The sequence below is a fragment of the Desmodus rotundus genome, chromosome 9 (assembly GCF_022682495.2).
Source record: "Desmodus rotundus isolate HL8 chromosome 9, HLdesRot8A.1, whole genome shotgun sequence".
Classification (NCBI taxonomy): domain Eukaryota; kingdom Metazoa; phylum Chordata; class Mammalia; order Chiroptera; family Phyllostomidae; genus Desmodus; species Desmodus rotundus.
In genome coordinates, this window is record NC_071395.1 from 95,897,253 (window position 1) to 95,918,354 (window position 21,102).

At 43.8% G+C, this 21,102-nt stretch overlaps 1 protein-coding gene across 6 annotated transcripts; it reads left to right on the forward strand.

Annotated features, from left to right (window-relative positions):
* Window positions 1–798: 798 nt before the first annotated feature.
* VEZF1 (vascular endothelial zinc finger 1) lies at window positions 799–16,617 on the forward strand. Of its 6 annotated transcripts, none has more exons than XM_053912066.1 (7): window positions 799–1,127; window positions 3,673–3,893; window positions 5,980–6,674; window positions 7,438–7,501; window positions 8,589–8,790; window positions 10,034–10,177; window positions 13,291–16,617. In XM_053912066.1, exons 2-7 carry the CDS (start codon window positions 3,888–3,890, stop codon window positions 13,716–13,718), a joined length of 1,539 nt encoding a protein of 512 aa, XP_053768041.1. In that variant the 5' UTR covers window positions 799–1,127; window positions 3,673–3,887; the 3' UTR covers window positions 13,719–16,617. The 6 variants fall into 6 exon arrangements, with proteins under 6 accessions (XP_053768041.1, XP_053768037.1, XP_053768039.1 ...); XM_071219353.1 differs by having other exon boundaries at window positions 805–1,127; window positions 8,607–8,790; window positions 10,037–10,177; XM_053912062.1 differs by lacking the exon at window positions 3,673–3,893 and having other exon boundaries at window positions 800–1,127.
* The last annotated feature ends 4,485 nt before the right edge of the window (window positions 16,618–21,102 follow it).

Here is a 21,102-nt window from a genome sequence, read left to right on the forward strand (position 1 = left end):
ATCATCATGTAAAGTACCAGTAGCAGTGACGCCTACACGGAAGACTTGGAACTGCAAAGAGGCTGGGGTCACCTCAGTGACATCTGACGCTGTCCAACCAGAAGTTCGATTTTTGTTTGGGGGAGTGAGGAAGCTGAATGTATTAAAGGATTAAAATACTTTCTTCACTATAGTTTCTCACTAGTTTTTATTTTTTTTGGCGGGAGAGGTGGTGTTGGGGTAGAATTTCACATGCTATCTGGAGTGAAGGGGAGGTTGGGGAAGCTCAGCCCTTCACCCAAGAATAACCCAGTTATGACATCTCTTCGCGTGGGAAGTGTTTCCCTAGGCACTGGGAGGATCTGAGGCTGCACCCCAGTGGGATTCCCTGCTTGAGTTGGAAGGCCACTCAGAGTTCGATGCATATCAGAGCGAGAGTGCGGAGGATTTAGCTAGCTGAGAATGAAATATCAGAGGGGAGAGACTCGAAGTGGAAGGGGCTTCCCCAGCTTGGAGACGGGATGCTGCACCTAAGGGAGTGGAGAGTTGGGTGGCCGTGGTGGCCTGTGCCTTCCGCCGAGTGTATGAGAGGGACGCGATGCTGCTGGGTAGTGTCCGAGGCACCGGCGAGGGCTCGGCGGTGCCCAGCGAGCCAGCGCCAGACCCTGGCGTCCTCCATCTTCCCTCCTGAGCTCCCCCTGCTCCAGCTGCCTGAGCCACGGACCGCAGCACCACACACCCCCGCGGGGGGGGACGCCGCGCCCCATCCCCGCCCCCGGCCCCACCCCAGTCCCCCCGCTGGGGCCCTGACCCCACCGCCCGCAGGCACTGGCTGAGCTCCGAGGCGGCGAGCCGACAGCCGGGACGCCCAGGAGGGGTCCGGGCAACCGGGGGCGGCGGCGGCCGGGTCGGGGCTCCCCCCCCGCCCGCGCTCGCCGCGGCGGTGGTGCGTCCCGGAGGTTACCGGAAGTGGCCGCGCTCGGCGCTGCCATGTTGAGGAGCCGCCGCTGCCGCTGCCGCCGCCGCCGCCGCCGCCGCTTTGTTGTCGCCTCCTCCGGCTGAGGAGGCTCCCCGAGCGGGGGGAGTGGGGAGGAGGGGGGTCGGCCGCCGCAGCCATGGAGGCCAACTGGACCACGTTCCTGTTCCAGGTAGTGGGGGCCCCCCCGGGGGGGTCCGGGGGGGACAGGGGGGCCGGGCCCCGGGCTGGCGGGCGGGCGGGCGGGCGCTCCTCCTCCCTCCCTCCCGGCTCCGCTCTCCTGCCCGGCCTTAATCCCCCTTTGTTTTTCCGCCCGCCCGCGCCGGCGGAGCGGGGCTGCCGAGGTGAACGAAGGCGGCCTCACGGGGTGCGGGGGAGCGAGCAGGCCTCGGGGTGAACCCTGGCCCCCCCTGCACACTCACGCACACGCACACACCCTTCCCTCCCGCCCTGAGAGGGAAGGGAGGAGGCCGGTCGCTGTCACCACCCGCGGCCCAGAGAAAGGAGGGCGCCGGGCCGCTGGGTCGCGCGGGCCGCTCGGTCGCCGCGCGCCGGGCCGGGCCCGCACCGTGGGGTGAGGGCGGCCCCGGGTCCCACGCGCAGACGCCCCCCGACACGCACACACACCAACACTCACACACTCACTTTCGCTCGCTCTCCTTTTCCACCTCCCGCTGGTTTTGCGTGCGCTGACTTTCTGACCCCCCCCATCCCGGGGAATAGCGGGTATCCCTGGCTTCCCCGCCACTCCCCCTTCCCGCCGCCCCACCTCGTGTTTCCCGTTGGGGGTGTTGTGTGTATTTCCTCCCGCAAACTTTTTCACTGGCTTTACGTTTTTCTGCCCCAAGCCCCTGCCCGAGTGCTGGCAGTTGACACCCTCTCGCTCTGTCCGGCTCCGCCGCCGGCCCGTTCGGCCGGGGGATTCCCCCCGCCGGGCGGGGGCCGGAGCCGTGCGCGCCGGGACTCCCCGGGCCCGACCTCCTCCCGGGGCGCTCTTCGCCCTCCTTCCCACCGCGACGTTTCCCCCGGCCAAGTGGGGGAGACAGCAGGCGGGGAGAGCAAACAGTCCGCTTGCAGAGCCCCCGGATGAGTCATTCGTTGGGGTGTTGGTCTCCACTTTCTGCAGGAAACTTCAAAGCGACCGTAGCCAGTGCGTTGGCAGTCCCCTGGCCAGCCCGCTTTGGGTGGGGGACCCCTGTTTGGAAGCCCTGGGCTGGAACGTATATTTTTCCTGCTTGGTTTCTGTTTGCAAACGAAGCACTTAGTGGGCAGTAGTGATGAGCTCACGAAGAAACTTCGAAACTGGAGGTTGGGAAGCTCGTTACTTTAAGTGCGTTCTTCCCGCCTCTCGGAGTTCTTTTCCTACTTTGAATAACTTAGTGAAATCCCGAACTCGTGTCTTGGGCTTGTGAGACCTTTTGGAACTAACCAGGAACGGATGCAAAATTTTCAGAAATTTCTCCAAGCCACTGGGCCCATCCATAGGGAATTGAATAATTCAAACATTACTTATCTATTTTGTAGAGCTGGTTGATTACTTTAAGAAATATATTTTAAGTGTGAGTAATTTAATTTTTAAGTAGTTGTTGGATTATATTCAGCTTCTTAAAATCGATGATACTCAAAAATTATGGAACTCACAAACTTCCCCACTTTCTCATTCTTAGCTAGTATTGTTTTATCCGGCTTTGATGAGCTTAATAATTGTGATAAGTGAACTTAAAGATGCATTGGAAAGTAATTGATATATAACTAGCTGGCATCCAGGTTGGTGTAAAGGTGGTAAATGCCATATCCAGAAAATGCTTTCAAATGGTCACTTTAAAATATGGGATTAATAGGCTATCGAAGTGATTTTCACATGAACAGTGAATTAGACTGACCACATTAAACCTGCTGTCTATATACTTAATGGAAGTTGGGGAAAACAGGAGTTCTTTATGTAAAGGAAAAACCCACAACTAATTTTTGGAAAGATAGTTGAAAAATCTTTTGAAATATTATTCTTCTAGATAAAGCAAATGCCAAGCATTTATTGATCAACTATTTAATTAGATTTTATATTATTTAATTTTTTTTCAGCTATTAAAATCTTTTTTCCCAACTGATGGAGGAGTGTGAAAGGTCATAGTTGACCCTGGGCTTGGCAGTGTGTGCAGTGAAAATTGTTGGAAAGCTTAGAATGTAGAGCTGAGGACAGTTGAACGGGTAAAGAGAATATTGCAGTTTTTTCTATGAAAAGGTATGAATAGACTTAGTTCCGGTTTTAAGTAATTTTCTCTGGGGAAATGGAGACTTAAACTCTCGTTTTGTTTCCTGGAGCATCCTACTGAATTTATATTTCAAAACAATTTAAGACATGCTTGCTTTCCAGATAACCTGGTGGAAAGTGAAAGCCATAGTTGTTAAAACGTTTGATGGATGATTCTCCTAACAGGACATTCAAGATATGACTCACTGATGCTAATTTGTTTCAGTACAAAATGTGTTACCCTCTGGCACTGGAGATTTCATGGTGCCATATCCTACCACCCTGGGTGATGAAATAACATTTCTGTTTTGTTTTTTGCCAACCCCACAAAAAGGAAAGATTGGAAGGGTTTAAAAAGCCTTGAAAGAGATGGGAGATAAAATTAAAACTTTGGTTTGATGATGCTAGTCAAATAAAAGTGTACCCATAAGGCCGTGGTTGTTATTTTACTCTGTCTCTCCCCCAGAGAACAAGTTGGGGAAACCCACTTCCCCTCTTAGAAGGCTTCATGTAGCAGTGTGGGGATCCTAGGAATCCTCAGAGAGAGATTTCCGTAGTGGTCGAGGCATTCGACAGCATTTCACCCAAGAAGCAGGGACCTGGTGTGACCCTCGTGTGAGAGTGAGCTTCAGCAATGCTGTAAAAATACTTTATGTTGCCACAGACATCTGAATTGGTAAAATGGCAGTAAGTGCTTTTAGTACTACATCAAACTAATGGTTGTTTAGAATTGAAAAATGCCTCTAAACACTGTAAGTCTGAACTTTGTCCAGAAGATTTGCATTCCCTATTATCTGATCTGTTGCCTTTGAAATCGTATATCTTGAGCTATCTTCAGCTATTAACCGTTTATGTACTGTATGGAAACTTGGGTATCCTACAGCCAGGTTGGAAAGGGGGTAAGATTAGAGTCCAGATTCTATAGTTTCTACTAATGTCATCTGGGTAGACACTGACATTTACAAGAGCTCCATAAATTAAAAGCGGACTGTAACTCAGTATGATTGCTAAGTCCAGAAAGATACTCATAAGTAAGCACAAAATTTCTATGAGTACTTCCAGGATTCAAGGGAGATTTGATCAAAATTATTAAATTGAAACCGGTAACTCTGGATACCATATCTCCTAATGCTGTGGGGGAGCCTGGTTCCAGGTTTAGCTGTTGTGCAGCCATCAGGAAAGTAAACATGGAGCAATGATAGATGTTCTTTCCCATCAGGGAAGGAGCTCTCTGTGAGTGTGTGTGTCTTTCTCCTTGTTTTTTTCTCCTTCAGTTAACTGTTGGACTAGTGGTTATAGAGTGCGAAGGGTAAATAAGCGTCTAGAGTGTCTAAGATGGTAGGATGGGCTCCTCCTGGAACAATGTATTCTTAAAGTACTTGAAACTCTTAACCTCTGAGTGCATGTATCCTTTTAGGATTACAAAACTCAAGCGTAGGGGTTTGGGCTCACTGTTAAAGAGTTGCAAAGATAATGTTGGTAAAGTATAACATATTTGGAAGAACTCTTTCAGGAATTTTTCCCATGATTTCCTAAATGTGTATCAGTATGGAGGTACAGAGATTTTGAAAGAATCAAAACCAAGAGAATACTCATAAATAATAAGAACTTAATCCATGATGAAATTTTCATTTCAGTGCAATTAAGTAAATTTCCAGACAATGTCCAGCCCCCAGTTTTGGAATGTAGAAGCACATTATAACAACAAATGTCTAATACTTTTTTTTAAACATTTTTTTAAAGATTTTATTTATTTAATTTTAGGGAGGGCAGAGGAAGGGAGAAAGAGATGGAGAGAAACATTTGATGTGTGAGAGAACGTCAGTCGGTTGTCTCTTGCACGCGCCCACAAGCCAGGCATGTGTCCTGACCCAGAATCGAACTGGTGACCTTACGCTTGTAGGGTGATGCCCAGCTAACTGAGCCATACTGGTCAGGGCTAAATGCCTATACTTTTAACAGAACCTACAACTCTTGGACGGAGATGAAAATAAAAGGGATTTCAATTATTTATAGTTTGTTTTCTCTTGGTCTACTTTGAGAGTGTAGGGTTTGAACAAGTAGTGTTGCTAAAGGATGCAGACTTCTGTGAACTGAGAGACAACTGGCAGGTGTTTTGCTGTGGGCTACCTTCACAGATGCCTTCCAGGTTGATTAATAGCAGGTTTCACTTCAACCAAATCTTTTAATAGAGTTAAGTGAACAATTTTAAAAGTAAACTTAAATAGCATATGTGCTCAGATAATTAGATTCCTTTTATCACTTAGCAACAGCCTCCCTCCTCAATCACTAAGTTTTCTCATGGAAAGGGAGAGACATAATACCTTTCTTTTCCTAGGTAATAGACAAGTAGATGATTGTGTGTGTTTCATGCATTACTGTAGTAAGGTACTGTTCAATAAGTCTGGAGTGTAATTTTTTTGACAAGTTATTTAAACTTGGTTTCAACACTGACAGACTAATGCAAACTGATTTCATCAGCTGGTATGTCCCTTATGAACCAGGGTGGAGTGTAGTTTAGTCAGCTGTTTGAAAGCAAGATCACTGTCAGCAACTTAGTCGAGCAAGTTTTGTCTCTGCACAGTGATTTTAATGCTTTATATGGGGAGCCCTTCAGAGGAGCTGGGCGATTGCTGGATCTTTGCTGTAGAGAGTTGCTTACAGGCTCTTTGATTGTTTCTTCGGGTCTCTGGTCTCTATTGTTTGGAGCATGTTGGATTTTGACTGTCGTTGTGAGAGGCTGAGTTTCTGAAGTGTAAATGTTTGGTTTTAGACCCATGAAGGCTCTCATCACCAACAGCAGGCAGCACAAAACAGCCTGCTGCCCCTCCTGAGCTCTGCTGTGGAGCCCCCTGATCAGAAACCATTACTTCCAATACCGATAACTCAGAAACCTCAGGCTGCACCAGAAACATTAAAGGATGCCATTGGGATTAAAAAAGAAAAACCCAAAACTTCATTTGTGTGCACTTACTGCAGTAAAGCTTTCAGGGACAGCTATCACCTGAGGCGCCACGAGTCCTGCCATACAGGGATCAAGTTGGTGTCCCGGGCAAAGAAAACCCCCACTACAGTGGTTCCTCTTATTTCCACCATCGCTGGGGACAGCAGCCGAACTTCGCTGGTCTCAACCATTGCAGGCATCTTGTCAACAGTCACTACATCTTCCTCGGGCACCAACCCCAGCAGCAGTGCCAGCACCACAGCTATGCCTGTGACCCAGTCTGTCAAGAAACCCAGTAAGCCTGTCAAGAAGAACCATGCTTGTGAGATGTGTGGGAAGGCCTTCCGAGATGTGTACCACCTCAATCGGCACAAGCTCTCCCACTCAGACGAGAAGCCCTTCGAGTGTCCGATTTGTAATCAGCGCTTCAAGAGGAAGGACCGGATGACTTACCATGTGAGGTCTCACGAAGGAGGCATCACCAAACCCTATACTTGCAGTGTTTGTGGGAAAGGCTTCTCGAGGTACTGCATTTTGCTTTGCTTTTTTTCATTATGGTATTCAGTAAACTTCAGTTTTGTTTTTGTGTGCCCTAGGAGGTTTATGTGAGAATAGATGTGGGCAGGCCTGTGTTATTAGGGGAGATTGGTGTTAAAGTATGTCACCTCCAGGTCTAATTTCAGTTTGATGTGGTTGACAAGTGGTGACATAGTGATTAACTTACTGTTTCATTTAAGAAGTACCTTGGTGGACTCAGGCCTTCATTTGGCACACGGATACTTCTTATCACTGCATAACCACCAGACTCCAATTCAGCCGGGTAACTAGACATGAAGTTCACTGCATAAATCAAAGAAACTTATTTTTTGGAAGTTGGGATGACCTTGGATACTGTTAATAAAGATTTTTAGGAGAATATTTTTCCTTTTTTGTGTGGTTACTAACATTTCACTAATTTTCATTTTTAAAGGTTTTTAAAATGTAAAGTATATATAGTACTAGCTGTTTCTGGCAAGTATTAACTAAAACTTTGGGTATTTTGTAATTGTAAAGAATCAAGACCTAATATGATTTGATGTTGACTAGGAGAGAAAACAGATAAAACTTTTGTTTATGATAAGAGAGGTAAGGAGGCTTGCACGGGGGTGGAGGGGGATTTGGTAATTCTGCTAGCTTTCTTTAAAATGCCACCCCCCCCAAATCTGCCAAGCATGTATACATCACAGTAAGTAGCATTTCTCTATGTGTGTTCCATTATATCTTCTGTTGAAACTCTCTCTTTCACAGGCCTGACCATTTAAGCTGTCACGTAAAACATGTCCATTCAACAGAAAGACCCTTCAAATGCCAAGTAAGAGTTAAAATGACTTATCCTTAGTGTAGCGCTTAATGCACATTGTCCCGAAGATCTGAACCAACCAAGTCTCACCATTCTTGAATAGTGTTAAAAATCACTGACTTGAGTAAATGTGATCCATTTGAATTCTAGTTTTATAAAATATAAATGACAGCTTCTATTTCTATGGGGCAAGATCATTTAAAATGTAAATGTGTTGTTTTTGTTGAACTGCATTTCCCTTTCCTTGGGCAACAGCAATTTATTGTTATGAGAAAATAATTACAGTCTTGCAAAGGTTGTGTATTGAAATAAATAAATGAATGAAGTGCTTTCAATTAATTCCTGGGTTGGCGGTTGAAGTTGTATTAATTGTAATAGAAGAAAACACAAATTTTCTTCCAAAAGTTATCACTTACTGGATTTTTGTCAGCTATTGCCAAATTGGACCATTTTCTAGTTGTTTACAAATGTTTTCATGTTAACAATTTTATTTAGCATAAATTGTGATAATGAAAAGCTTTAAGAATCTTGCTAAATCAAATTACTATTTTAGGTATCAGTAATTCTCATTTGTTGCTGGTTGTCTTTGTATTTATTCCCTTTTGTTAAATTTGTTAATGACTGATTTTATTGAGTAAATGATTTGAATTCTAAGAAAACCCCAATTGGACAAAGAAAGCTAGCGTCATTTTGAGTGAGTGCCTTCTATGAGTGAGACCTTGGGTCAGGCTCTTAATTCCAGCAGTAACTTTGTGAGGTAGGTATCATTGTTTTACAAATAAGGAGACAAATTCAGATAGGTTAACTAACCTGCTCAGTGGTCCACTGTTTGGTGAACTGGGGAGCTGGATTTAAATCTAAATTTAGTTTAACTCTAAAGCTCACATCTTCTCACTACTCTGTGTTGATTTTTTTTTTTCCCCCTTAAAATGTAAGGGTCTAAAATTTACCAAGCGTTTTATTATGATTATGATTCTGGGTAACACATACAATTAAAATTCAGCTAACTCAGTCAGCTTGCTGTTAATGGGTAGGGCAATGCCTAGAATATAACGTACTTTAAAATGAGTAGAACAGGATAGTCTATATTTAAAAAAAGTTTTCCTCCCTCATGCAGACGTGCACTGCTGCCTTTGCCACCAAAGACAGACTGCGGACACACATGGTGCGCCACGAAGGCAAGGTGTCGTGCAACATCTGCGGGAAGCTCCTGAGCGCGGCCTACATCACCAGCCACCTGAAGACACACGGCCAGAGCCAAAGTATCAATTGTAACACATGCAAACAAGGCATCAGTAAAAGTAAGTGAAGCTTCCAATTGTATTTCTTTTGCATTGTTTTTGTAACGTATCAAAGGTATTTTTGCTGTGTATTACTGTTCATCTTACATGTTTCCTGCTATTGCTAAAGTCTGCAAACGTGCAGTAAGGGAGAATATGTATTATTATTAGAAATATACTTCATATGCGTGTGTACAAACAGCAGTGATTTTGCTTTCAATCCTGTGCTTGTCTAATAACAGCCATGTTAAAAGAGCAGAATTTCCCCACAGCTGTTTTTCACTGTGTCCCTTCTTTGGGGTTTGATTAATCTAGTGTGTTAGAATTGTGGCAGCAAAAGCCACATTAAGAAGTTGCATCATATCCAGGCAATTTTAATTGTTTTTATTTAATGTTAGGAAGATTCTTAAGCATCAGTATCTCCTAACTCCTGATTTTTATTAATATGTCCTTAAGGACTTAATGTCCTTAAAGATGAAAGCAGTGTTAATTAGTGTGCTTTTCAAACCCAAATCTATCCATATAGAAATGAGATATCAAATCCATTTTAAGGTTTAAATTCTTTGCTTACCTTAAATTCAGAGTTGAAGATAGAATATTCCAGGGACTTTTGAATAAAATTTAATATTTTCATTTACCCAGGCTTTTTCTTTAAGATCTCCGTAACCACCAGAAAAAAGTATTTTCCTGATTCTATTCTATTACATATTCTACTACTTTATATATTCTATTATGTATGTATTTTATGCAGCAGAAGCATAAAATTTTCAAAATAGGTGGACAAAAGTAAATAGGAAAGAATATTTAATGTGTTTTAATCTCATCCATTTTTGCTTATTTATAAGTACATGTAAGTATCTAGTATGTCATAGAATGTATAAAGTTACATTCTTTGTAACTTTATAAAAATTTACTGTTAGCGTACATCACTCTGGTCAAGTAATCAAGTATTTTAGATATTTTGATGAGCATTAATTAGTCCATGCTAATATTACCCAAGGTCCATTCTAAAGCTTGCTTTTTAATATAGCAAAGAATTCTTTTTTATATTGGTTTTCTCTAGCTCTCTAGTATTTTTATTAATCTATCCATTTTGACCAATAGATACATGAACAGCAAAAAAAGATGCACTGTAGTAAAAACTCTCAAGTCAAATGATAAAGATCACAGAAGCACAAAGAGTCAAAGTATCAAAGTTTTGGATTTTGAAAAAATAGCCATACTTTTTCAAGGTAAAGGTAGTGTTTCTGGTTTGTCTTTGGAGTAGCATGCATGAATGAAGAGACCAGCAACCAGAAGCAGCAGCAGCAGCAGCAGCAACAGCAACAGCAACATGTGACAAGCTGGCCAGGGAAGCAGGTAGAGACACTGAGACTGTGGGAAGAAGCTGTCAAAGCGAGAAAGAAAGGTAAGAAAGATGAAGCATTTTAATGCTCAGAGTATGGCGAGAGGAGTATTTTCAGTTTCGGGGATCCAGCTTTATGGAACATGGAAATATTATACGCTGGGAAGTAGTACAAGTTATTGGGGACAAAGCTTTCCAGCTTCCAGATACAGTTGTTGTTGTTGTTTTTAATAGATTTTTTTTTTACTAGTATTTCTGAAGTTCTTTATTTTGATTTACTTTTTGTTACAAATTTAGAACCACATTTGGTCCTTTGTTATATATGCTCAGAATCCATTTTTGTGTGCACCTCTGTGTGTTAGGGGCTCCTTTTATCTGTCTTGAAATATTCCCACTTTTAGAGGTGGCTAAAATACCCTTTTGTGTATATAAATTCATTTTCTTATAGCTGTGCTATTTTCTGCTGTTTAGTGTTCCTTCTGTATTGTTTTATTTATTACATATTTGTTATACAATGTCTTTTCTCTTAGTCTCACTCTTAATGTCATTCAGTCTGTCATTGGGGCTGGCACTAGCTTAACATGTAAGTTCTCCAGTTTTTAGAGATATTGTTATAGTTGAAAATGGTCTGCTTTTCTCTTCTGTATTGAAGAATCAGTGAGTATCAGTTTTCAACAGTTTTTTAACTTATTAGTTGTAGGTTTGGCTTCTGGACTATTGTGCAGCCATTTCAAGTAAATCATTTTGTCAGTATACCATCAACCACATGACAGATTCCTAAATTTCTTATTTTCTCCCCCTACCGCGTCTTACTGTTTCATTTTAAACTCATGTAGAATCTTCTGGATGTAGGCTCCTCTGTAATTCCTTTGCTGTGTAGTTTCTTCCATCCTTTGCTTTCACGTGGTGTGGCTGTTCCCTTCCTCAGATCCCTTGTAAACATTCCGTATGTCCATATAGATAAAAGGAGTAGCATCCTTTTTCATACATCTACTGGCGTTGGAGGAAAAGAATGCAGCAGTCCAGATAGGCTTTCCACCCTTCCTCAGGCGCTGCTTGTTCCTGTCTTCCAAGTGAAGCTTTATCATTACTTTGGTAAAATGTGCTGTGTGTGGTAGGCAAAGGGGTGGAGAACGGTGGGAGAAGGGGCAGAAAAGTGTGTGTGTGTCTATGTGCTGTGGTAGTTGCATAGAAGGTTGAAAGCATGCCATTAAGAATGTTCGACTTAGGGAAAGAGTGAGTGAAAATGTTTGAGACACAGAAAAGGACGCTATTAGATGTTTTAAAAATGAGGAGGATGTGGGGAAGTGGTAGATGGCAGAGTGAAAACTTCTTTGGTGAAAACTGGATACCATCATCTCAAAAGTGAGTTGGCTTCTGTCATTCTTTCTTTCTTTCTGAACTCTTCTATTTGGTATTGTATTTCAGTTTGCTTGCACAATAAGACTCAATTGTTTGGGTCATCTTCTGACCTCCATGAAACAAAATGTGATTGTATTCCCATTTGTACCATGAATCTCTCTGGAAATGACCAATTGATGTTAGAAACTTCTGTATTCATATTAGTAAATGTCGCATTTTGGGGGAGAAGAGACTCCTGACCTGAAAGCCTAAACTTGAATCAGCATACTCCTTTTGAGTATTGGGCTTAAATAATGTAATATACATTCCCAAACTTGGAAGACAAGTCATCATCTTTGCAGCTTTTTAAAAACGTAGATAAGCCTTTCCCGGGTTCCATCTAACTCTCACTATGGGGTTTCCTGGGAAGCCATTTTTTAAAAAGCTCCCTAAATGGTTTGATCATTAGCCGGATTTGGGAATCCTTGGTGCAGAGTACGGGGTATGCCGAAGTTACATCTTCATGATCAAGGAAGGGCTCCCTATTGACTCAGGGGTCTGCCTAAGGTGATTTGACCTACATGAGGAATGTGTGCAGACCTCCATCTTTAGTCTCAAATACATTTTTATTTTGACCGTCAACTCACAGCCACCCCACCCATCAGTCTTCTTACTAGTGTTTGGTGACACACCAGCAGGTGGTGCTGAATTTTGTTGAGGGGTGGGGGAGGTCTCACCTCTGAAGGACGTTTTCTTTTAAGAAGATTTTGCTGGATAGCAAGGACCAGGGTCCCCTCGACTCACTGCAAGGTCTTCTGGACTGGTTAGTCCTCCTTGGTATGGTTGGTGGTGTGTATAATATGTATAGTTAAGTGACTCTAGGTGTAAAGTAGGTGACTATAGTAGCATCAGAAAGAGAAGAAATGGTAATGGGATGAGAACATAAACCTACTGAGGGATAATTTTTCTTTTTTAAAACAGGGACACATAACCAGAAACAATGGGATTATTTAACTAAAATGATTTTTCTAAGACTGAAATAAATAGATAATATTAAAATAGCTGGTTTATCTACCTCTACTTTTGGATTTTAAAAACCTTAGTAGAAATGAGAAGGCTTAAGAGTAAATATAGCCCCAGCTGGTGTGGCTTAGTGGATTGAGTGCCGGCCTATGAACCAAGGGGTCACTGGTTCGATTCCCAGTCAGGTCACATGCTTGGGCTGCAGGCCAGATCCCCAGTGGGGGGTGTATGAGAAGCAACCACATATTGATGTTTCTCTCCCTCTCTTTCTCCCTTCCACTCTCTAAAAATAAATAAATAACAAATTTTAAAAATAAAGAAAGTAAATACAGTGTTGAAGATACACACCTCACCTCCCTCTGTTAGGTACAAGGTGCCTTATGAGAAGATTTTTTTGATTATCTGTTACTGTGTAACCATCAGTCTAGCTCTTTGTAAACAAACTCTTGTTGCCTGCCCCGCCCTCTTCCCATACCCCCCAGTGTCTTGCAGAAACTAACTCATCTTCCCAGTGTCACTGTGAGGTAAGTAAGTAAATCTAAACTTGGAACCAAAAGTGCCAGGGCTAAGTAAGTTGCCTAAGCCCTTGAGGGAGATACAGCATCAGAAGAGAGATTTGTGCATGCTGGGTTTCCCGGCCCCCAGTCTTATGCTCAGAAGAATCCTCCCTTCCTGTTGACTGTTTGATAGAAAACTAATTTAATTCATTAAATGTATGTTCTTTTTAATTAAAAGAAATTGATGCAGAAGCTGTTTGTGAATTTTGTTCAGTGTTTTGAGACTCTAAAGGTCCTTTTGTCTTCTTATTTTAGAAGCTGCTAACCTGTGCCAAACCTCCACGGCTGCTACGACGCCTGTGACTCTCACTACTCCATTCAATATAACATCCTCTGTGTCGTCTGGGACTATGTCAAACCCAGTCACAGTGGCAGCTGCAATGAGCATGAGAAGCCCAGTAAATGTTTCAAGTGCAGTTAATATAACCAGTCCGATGAACATAGGGCACCCCGTAACTATAACCAGTCCACTCTCCATGACTTCTCCTTTAACGCTCACCACCCCAGTCAACCTCCCCACTCCTGTCACCGCTCCGGTGAATATAGCACACCCTGTCACAATCACATCTCCAATGAACCTGCCCACGCCTATGACTTTAGCCGCCCCTCTCAACATAGCAATGAGGCCTGTAGAGAGCATGCCTTTCTTACCCCAAGCTTTGCCTACATCACCGCCTTGGTAAACAGTATTATAAAATCAAAATAGGGGTTAAAGTAAATATTTACCAGCAATTTTTAGCAAAGCAAAAAGTAAACCATGAAATTGGGAGGTTTTATTACATTAGTTAATAATAGTGTAGTAGCATTTTTCTCCAATTTGGCTGGGATTGTTCAAAGTAGGGGGTGTGTGTAACTTATCACTGGACCACTTTAGTTTAATGAGAAATTCCTTTTAGCTGACACCATTGCTTAAACAGGATAGTAGTTGGTTAGATGAAATGCCAGAATTAAAACCAATCATTGAAAGCAAAACCCATTTCAAAATTTAAAACAGCATTAGTTTCTAATCCCAAGAAATCATTTTATTCTAAACACTAGCAGAACTCTCCTCTCAATATAAGTGGATGGCTGATTTTAACCTGAAGTTCTAAATCCACAAATTGAGAGCTAGTGTAGAATTGTCTGTGTTTATTTTTATGAAATACATGCATTGTCATAATAAAATGCATTTCAGAGAATATGCATTTTACCTTTGGGAATATGTTAATTTCAGGCAGCATTCCCTATGGGAAAGGTGATACCAGCTCTGATATGCAAAGCATATGATAATTTATCATTCTAACTTCAACATATAATAGGGATTGTGACCTGATATTTGGAGATGTAAATATTGCTCAGCATATTAATCCTGATGGAATATAGCACTGTAGTTGACTTTTTTAAAAAATTAAAAAAAAAAACAAAATATATAAATTGTGTTTTGGTAAGAAAAGGCTGCAACTGACAGGAGAAGTCAAGTGTGCGGACAGGCAGACTCCTAACAAATGGAGGCTAATGGGACTCTTCAGGAGCCAAGGAATGCTTTGGAACATTTAAAATTATTGCTTTAAATTGGAAGACGCTGGAGGCACTGGGATGTGATACGCCCCTCTCTCCCAATCAGAGCCTGTTGATGTTTCAACAGGGAAAGATAAGTTAGTTGCTCACTAGAGTTTATGTCTTATATTAAATTGTATACAGTTTTTATTCTAACCACTAACTAGGTAGTATGCCCCTTCAGAACAAGCAGAGTGTATTTTTTTTCATTTCTCCTTTCATAATCAAGTATTGTGCAGATTTGTTCAACTTTGTAAATATGGATATCACTTTTTTTTCTTTGAGAAAACACTTGTATTGGCTTTGTGGTGTTTGCAGGGAGACAGCTATCTGTCTGCTCTTCCTGTAGAAACCAGCAATGATTGTGCACGTTAAGACATGTGCTTTTTATTAGCAGGATACTTTATCTCTGTACATAAAGTAGAAACCAAAAGCTAGGGAAACGGATGCCCTTTACACCATCATGCCACACATTAATGTTTTTAAAGCATTGTGTTTTAAAAAATAGTTACTAAAACCAAGACGCTGTGATTTTTTTTTAAAGTTACAATATGTTTTGGGTTTTTTTCTCTTTTTAATCTTGCAGTGAAGAGAAATGGAAATTAGTTGGTAATCTTGCAGAATATTTGCAGGACTGACTATCAAACTGGATGACTTCCGTTTTTACCCCACTGTGTCAGTTCAAGCATCAAAATACCTTGTATCTGAGGCAGACTTCCTACATCAGGGATAGGGATCTGCGTGTCATTATACAAACAGTTCGAGGGGGTTGAACTACATAGTAAAAATGAAATAAATAGTACTTAGTGTAAAATAATTTTATAAATGATCTTTTGTACTTTAGGACATTAAATTGTACAACTTTTGTATATATAAAAGCTTAGGAACTTTCTGTTTAGCAGGAAGGCACCACATTCCTACACTTTTAATGTATATGTTTGTTATAATGTCCATGTAAACATACCCTATGTTTGTGCCTTTTAATTAGTTTGTCTCAATAAACAAAATGTAGAGAAAAATATGTAGCTATGACTTTGTTACAACTGTTCCTATCCACAGTACAAAGATGGTTTGTTTTTAATATGTAGAGCATTATGTGTGGACTACTGGAAGGACTCGTGTAGGGAAGGCCCGTGCGTGGCCCTACTGAGGCTCGGATTGGGCAGGTGGTGGCCACGTTTGGAGGAAGCCCACATTTCCTGGCATGCAGCCCCAGGACTGGGTTCTGGCTCTGCCTGCTGGGACCTGTCACCTCTGACTAGGCTGGTAATCACAATCCTCCCATGATTCAAACAGCCCGGCCTCCTCCACAGTGGCCCAAGGAACAGTACTCAGTGGGGGCAGGCGTGGACCCTAGCCCTAGGCTAGAGTGTGGTTGTGAGAACCCTGAAACTATTAGTTCTTAAAAAAAGAAAAGATATATACTAGAAATGATTGTTTTATCAACTCATTGTATAATAAACAGGAGTGAGACTTCATTGTATGACTTCATTTAAAATACTATTTTGTATGCATTCTTTATTCACTTAAGAAGCTTGTCTGCAATAATAAAGCCACGTTGTGTCTTCTTTTTGGGAGGAAGAGAGTTGGCAGGATGGGGGTGGCGGTGGACCACTGAAGTGGGTACCTAGTAGGTTGCGTGGTGAAATTCTCCTGTGTCTTGGAACTGGAATTGAGTTTTGATGCTGATGAACTGATTCAACCAAGTGTTGAAGGCACAACGGCCACCGCTCTACGAAAAAGCAGAGATTTTGTTTTCTCCTGGTTGTAACCTGGTTGAGAGCAACCCCTTTATCAGATTAGCAGCTAAACAGTTGTATTAGATAATCCTCAAATCTGACATCAGCCTGTTACGCTCTAGGGCTTGCTGCTTGGCCTGCATTTGCCTTTCATTGTGTATTCATTTCCCTCCCAAGGTGTGCTCCTAAATGAAGGTTTCTATGTAAGCAGATGATGATTTTTCCTGTCAATACCAGCACTGTATTACTAACATGCAAAATACTGCAGATTTATTTTGACAAATTAAAGTTAACCAGTCACAAATGTTATGATTGATTGCTTAATACCTCAGAAGCTTCACCAACTCACCGTGATAGAGAAATTGTTGAAGCGCTGCTTCTCCAGGTGTACGCAGGTTGGTACTGGGCTGGAGAGCGAGGGAGGAACTGTCAGGCTGGTTGTTATTGAGATACTATGGGAGGGTGGAGATGCACCAGACTGCAGGTGTACCCCTGCCAGTCAGCTGGAATAAAAGCCCAGGATGCCAGGCCTTGGGAGTGGCCACAAGCTTAGCCCCCTGTTCTACCCAAAAGAGATGGGCTTAAATCATTTCTTCTCATGCTCCAGAACTCAGTTTCTTTGCTTGAAAGGAGCTTTACGCTGGATTCCAAACCCACCTGTGTTCAACTAGGTTCATCATTTGATTACCAACAATGTATCAGGCAGTATTAAGTACTAACGGACATGTGAAGGTGATGAAGACAAAGGCTATTAAGAGGTACAAGTACCCAAGTGAGAGAGAGTATCACTACACAGCAAATCAAGATGAATCTGACACTTCATTTCATGAAAAAGCTGTGGATACCTACATCTGTTTTATACAGAATTGAGGCTTCCCAAACTTCTGGTAACTTCCCAAACTTTTGGTTTCTTTATTGACTTGGTGAAAACAGCTGGAGAAAAAGAGTTCCTGGTGTTGCTCTTGTCTGGGAACAGAAGTGTTACTTCCCTGAGTTGCTAGTTAATCTTTCCAGTCCTGGCTGTCCAGGTGTCCCTGCCCTTCTCAAAGGACCCTGTAGTTTGGTCCTCTCTGGAGAGACCTGGGTTTGGGATGTAGGTGGAACAGTGGAGGTTTTTTCTGTAAAAAGATCATTGATCATTTAGCCTCAAAGATCATTGGGCTAAAAGGCAGTCCAATGGATTCATGGGATGGTAATCACTTTCCCCTCCCTGCCCTAATAAATGTGGCCCTCAGTCCTGCACTTTCTCCATTTCCTTCTTGAAGAGGCTCATAGCCTGAAAGAATACCATTTGACTGACCCCGTTTGGGTCTATAATCTTCCCTTCAGCTGCTCTGACCCTGGCAGATTACTGGATAATCTCCCCGGGTCCTCTACAAGTAAGGGGGCAGGCAAGCTCAGGGCTGAACAGTAACAGGGTTTGCATTGATCTGGACTCCAGCTTCTCTTGGCCACCCACTTTGGGGCAATCTAAGGCCCACGTAATTTCCAAGAAAGGAATGGAGGGAAGGTCAAGGGCTTTGCTTTGGATCTCTGTAATCTAGCCCTCTCCTTGGGCCAACCCTTCAGGGGTAGGCTAGTTAGCTCTCCTCTTCCCAAGACAGGCACTTGACCCAGATCTTGGCCCTGGACCATGAGGGTCAAGTATACTTCACTTTATAAAAACTGCCTTATCATGGTAAGGGAATGGATGTTCACTTCAGATTCTCTATCACCACTGACTTGCATCATAATTTCACAAATTTCTTCACCCCCAATTATCTTCTTTAAGCTGGCATCCCACTTCCCTCCCAACACCTAAATATCTCTTTGAAGAGTGCATAAATGAGAAAATCACTATTCTTACTGGAGTGAATTCTTTCTGACATATGTAACTGCCAAACATGCAGGAAGAATTCTCTGGGGTATTTTGATAAATTCACGCTGTTCATTGGAGTTTTCTCAAGGCGAGGTCCACCCGCATCAGCCATTACCTGGATGTCACCTTTTCCTAAAGGCATCTGTAAAGAGTCTGAAAGAACTACAAGCCTAAAGGTAGGCATTTGAGGACCACGTTTTCTTCTGCAGGTAAGCTATTCCCTCGTCATGGCAGCTGAAAAGGATGAGGAGACCAAGGGAATGGAAGGCACATGCCCTTCCAGTGACTGGTCCAGTAGCTCTGTCTGGCAGTGAGTACCCAGATCCAACACTGGGAGCAGATGTGTCATTTCTAGAGGCTGCTCACAGAGAGGAGAGGCAGCCTCAGAGATGGGACTGGAAGCCAAGTCTTTTGTCAGTCTTAGGGGCAACTGGGGGCCACCAAAGCCACAATCCCTACAGCATCAGCCTAAATCCACTGAGATCTGCCTTGAAGAAGCCCAGATCCCCAAGGTCCCTGTTCATGAGCCAAGAAACTCCTAGCTTTGTAAATGGTGGGTAAAGAGCCAGAGAGAAGTCAACTTTGCTTATGGGGGGAGGGGGAGGAAGGGAAGGGGGAACTTGGAAGTTGGGAAGAGGCCCAGGGGAGAAAGAGGTTTTGGAGAAAATGTCTTTATGTTTCCTGTGGTGTAACCCCATGCTGGGGCCTTTCCCTCTCCACGCATCCACCCTGTGCTGGGTGTGATTACTCAGAGGACTGTAGGCTGCTAGTCCAAACCAGCTGTAATAATTTCAGTTTCAGTCAATGGGCAGGAGAAAAGATGTGTCCTTCTTAGCCTGAAAAAGGACAAAATCAGTGGCCGAAGAAACAGGTAAGATTCAAGTGATCAGTAGAGAATCGCCCCTGCAGTGGGAATCCATGAACCCCTTCCAGCTGAAGAAGTAGGGCTTCCCCCTCTTGGATTCTCAGAACTTCATCCCAAGAAAGTAGGCCCTGACTCCAGGGTGGCCTGTTTAACGCAAGGGAGGTCCTGTCATGTTGTCAACCCCAGAAGCTGTGTGGCTGTCAGGGATCTCTGAGGGAGACAGATGGGTCAAGGGGCAAGTTGGGGAACGAGAAAGGAGACAACAGGGCCTCTGTATATGCTGTTTCCTAAGCCTAGAACGGCCTCCCCACAAGAAACCCTCCAGCATTTTCACCATTGTGAACCCCTGGATGCCCCGCAAAGCCCAACTTAAATGTTGATTCTTTATGCTCTGACCGGTGTGGCTCAGTTGGTTGGAGCACCATCCCGCAAAGCAAAAGGTGGCCAGTTCAATTCCTGGTCAGGGCACATGCCTGGGTGTGCATTCAGTCCGTAGTCAGGGCGTGTGCGAGAGGCAACCAATTCATGTTTCTCTCTCACCTTGATGTTTCTCTCCCTCTCTTTCTCCCTCTCTTCCCCTCTCTCTAAAAATAAATAAATAAATGTTGATCCCTCTGAAACATTCCCTGTAACCTTAGGCAGTTAGTTGATTCCGCCTTGGTGTACAAATACAGTAGAGGTAATCCAGCACCACCCCCAGAAGGATGGCTAGTTCCTAAGTTTGACTATACTATTTCCAAATGTTTTGCCACATCACCTAAATCTCTGGTTCCAAATTAATGGGGCCATGGCAGCCTGTGGTTTTTACTGACTTTCCTTCCAGAACCCTAAAATACAAGGAGGAACCAAGTGCCAAGGCCAGAAATAGCAACAAGAGGTCAGTGAGGCCCCCAGAGGACTGAGAGCAGAGCAGGACCTGGGAGAAAGGCCAGCCAGCCAGTAGGTGCTGTGAGACAGGGTTGTAATCAAGAGCAGAGGCTTGGAATTCACCAGGCCTGGGTGTAAATCCAGGCTGGGTCACTTGGAGCAAGATAAATAACCTCTCTGGCCTGTTTCCTTGGCTGTAAAATAAGGATGATCGTTCCAACCTAGTAAAGTTTTTGAGGATCTAGTTCATATAAAGTGCTTAGCACAGAGCCTAGTATGGAGAAAGGAGCCACAGATGCAATATACCCTACCTCCACCTGGTCCTCCTATTTCCTATCTCTGTAAGGACAGAGTCCTTTGGCCCAGAGGCACCAGCTCCATTCTCTGAAAGGCCTGCAAAGGAACCGAATGCCTTCCTGCATGGCTTCCCGCCTCAGACTGAGATTTTGAAGATGGGCCTCCAGCATGGGAACCAGAGCCTTATCCCAGGAATGGGAGTTAGATGGAAGACTTATCAAAAGCATCTGGCCAGAGATGTGGCAGGAAGGTTTTGGATTGGACCCAGGGAAGAACTGCCAGACTGGGAGACTTGGAAAAGGTGTCATGATATGTGCCTATCTGGGATGGTGCACCCTGCTTCAGACGAGTCGTTCCATCCAGCTCCATTCCCCCACCATGCGCTATATCCAGAGAAGGCGCCTCCACTGCTTTGCTCTGCAATCACACCATGCTGTCAGAAAGTTTGCTCTTAGAGCTTGCTGCAGGAATGGCACAGGCCTCACCTCCTGCCTTCCCAAGAGGACAGGGAGCGCCACCACCTACCCAGGCCAGATGGGGAGGAGAAGCCTGACATCTTTCTCAGACCTGCTCGCTCTGCAGTCAGCTCTCATCAGCTCCACTTGCTCTCCAGACAGAGCCCCTGGACTCCAGCGCCTGAGAGAGGGGCCCCGCAGAGCGCGCGGCAAACGTGGGTTGTGCCAGGGCTGGCTCAGTCAACATCTTGTGGTACCCAGTATCACTACTGCCAGCCCTAGCATCCGAGGCCCTCCGCCCTTTAGCCTAATCTGTTGTACTTTGCTGGCCTCCTCTTTGCAATTTTCCCCAGGGTAGTCTGGAGTCAGAGATGGGCAGGCGCGTGGAGCGAAGGCACAACAACTCTGGGCGTGCCAGCCCCGCCCTGGCTAGAGCATTGCGGAGCTGTG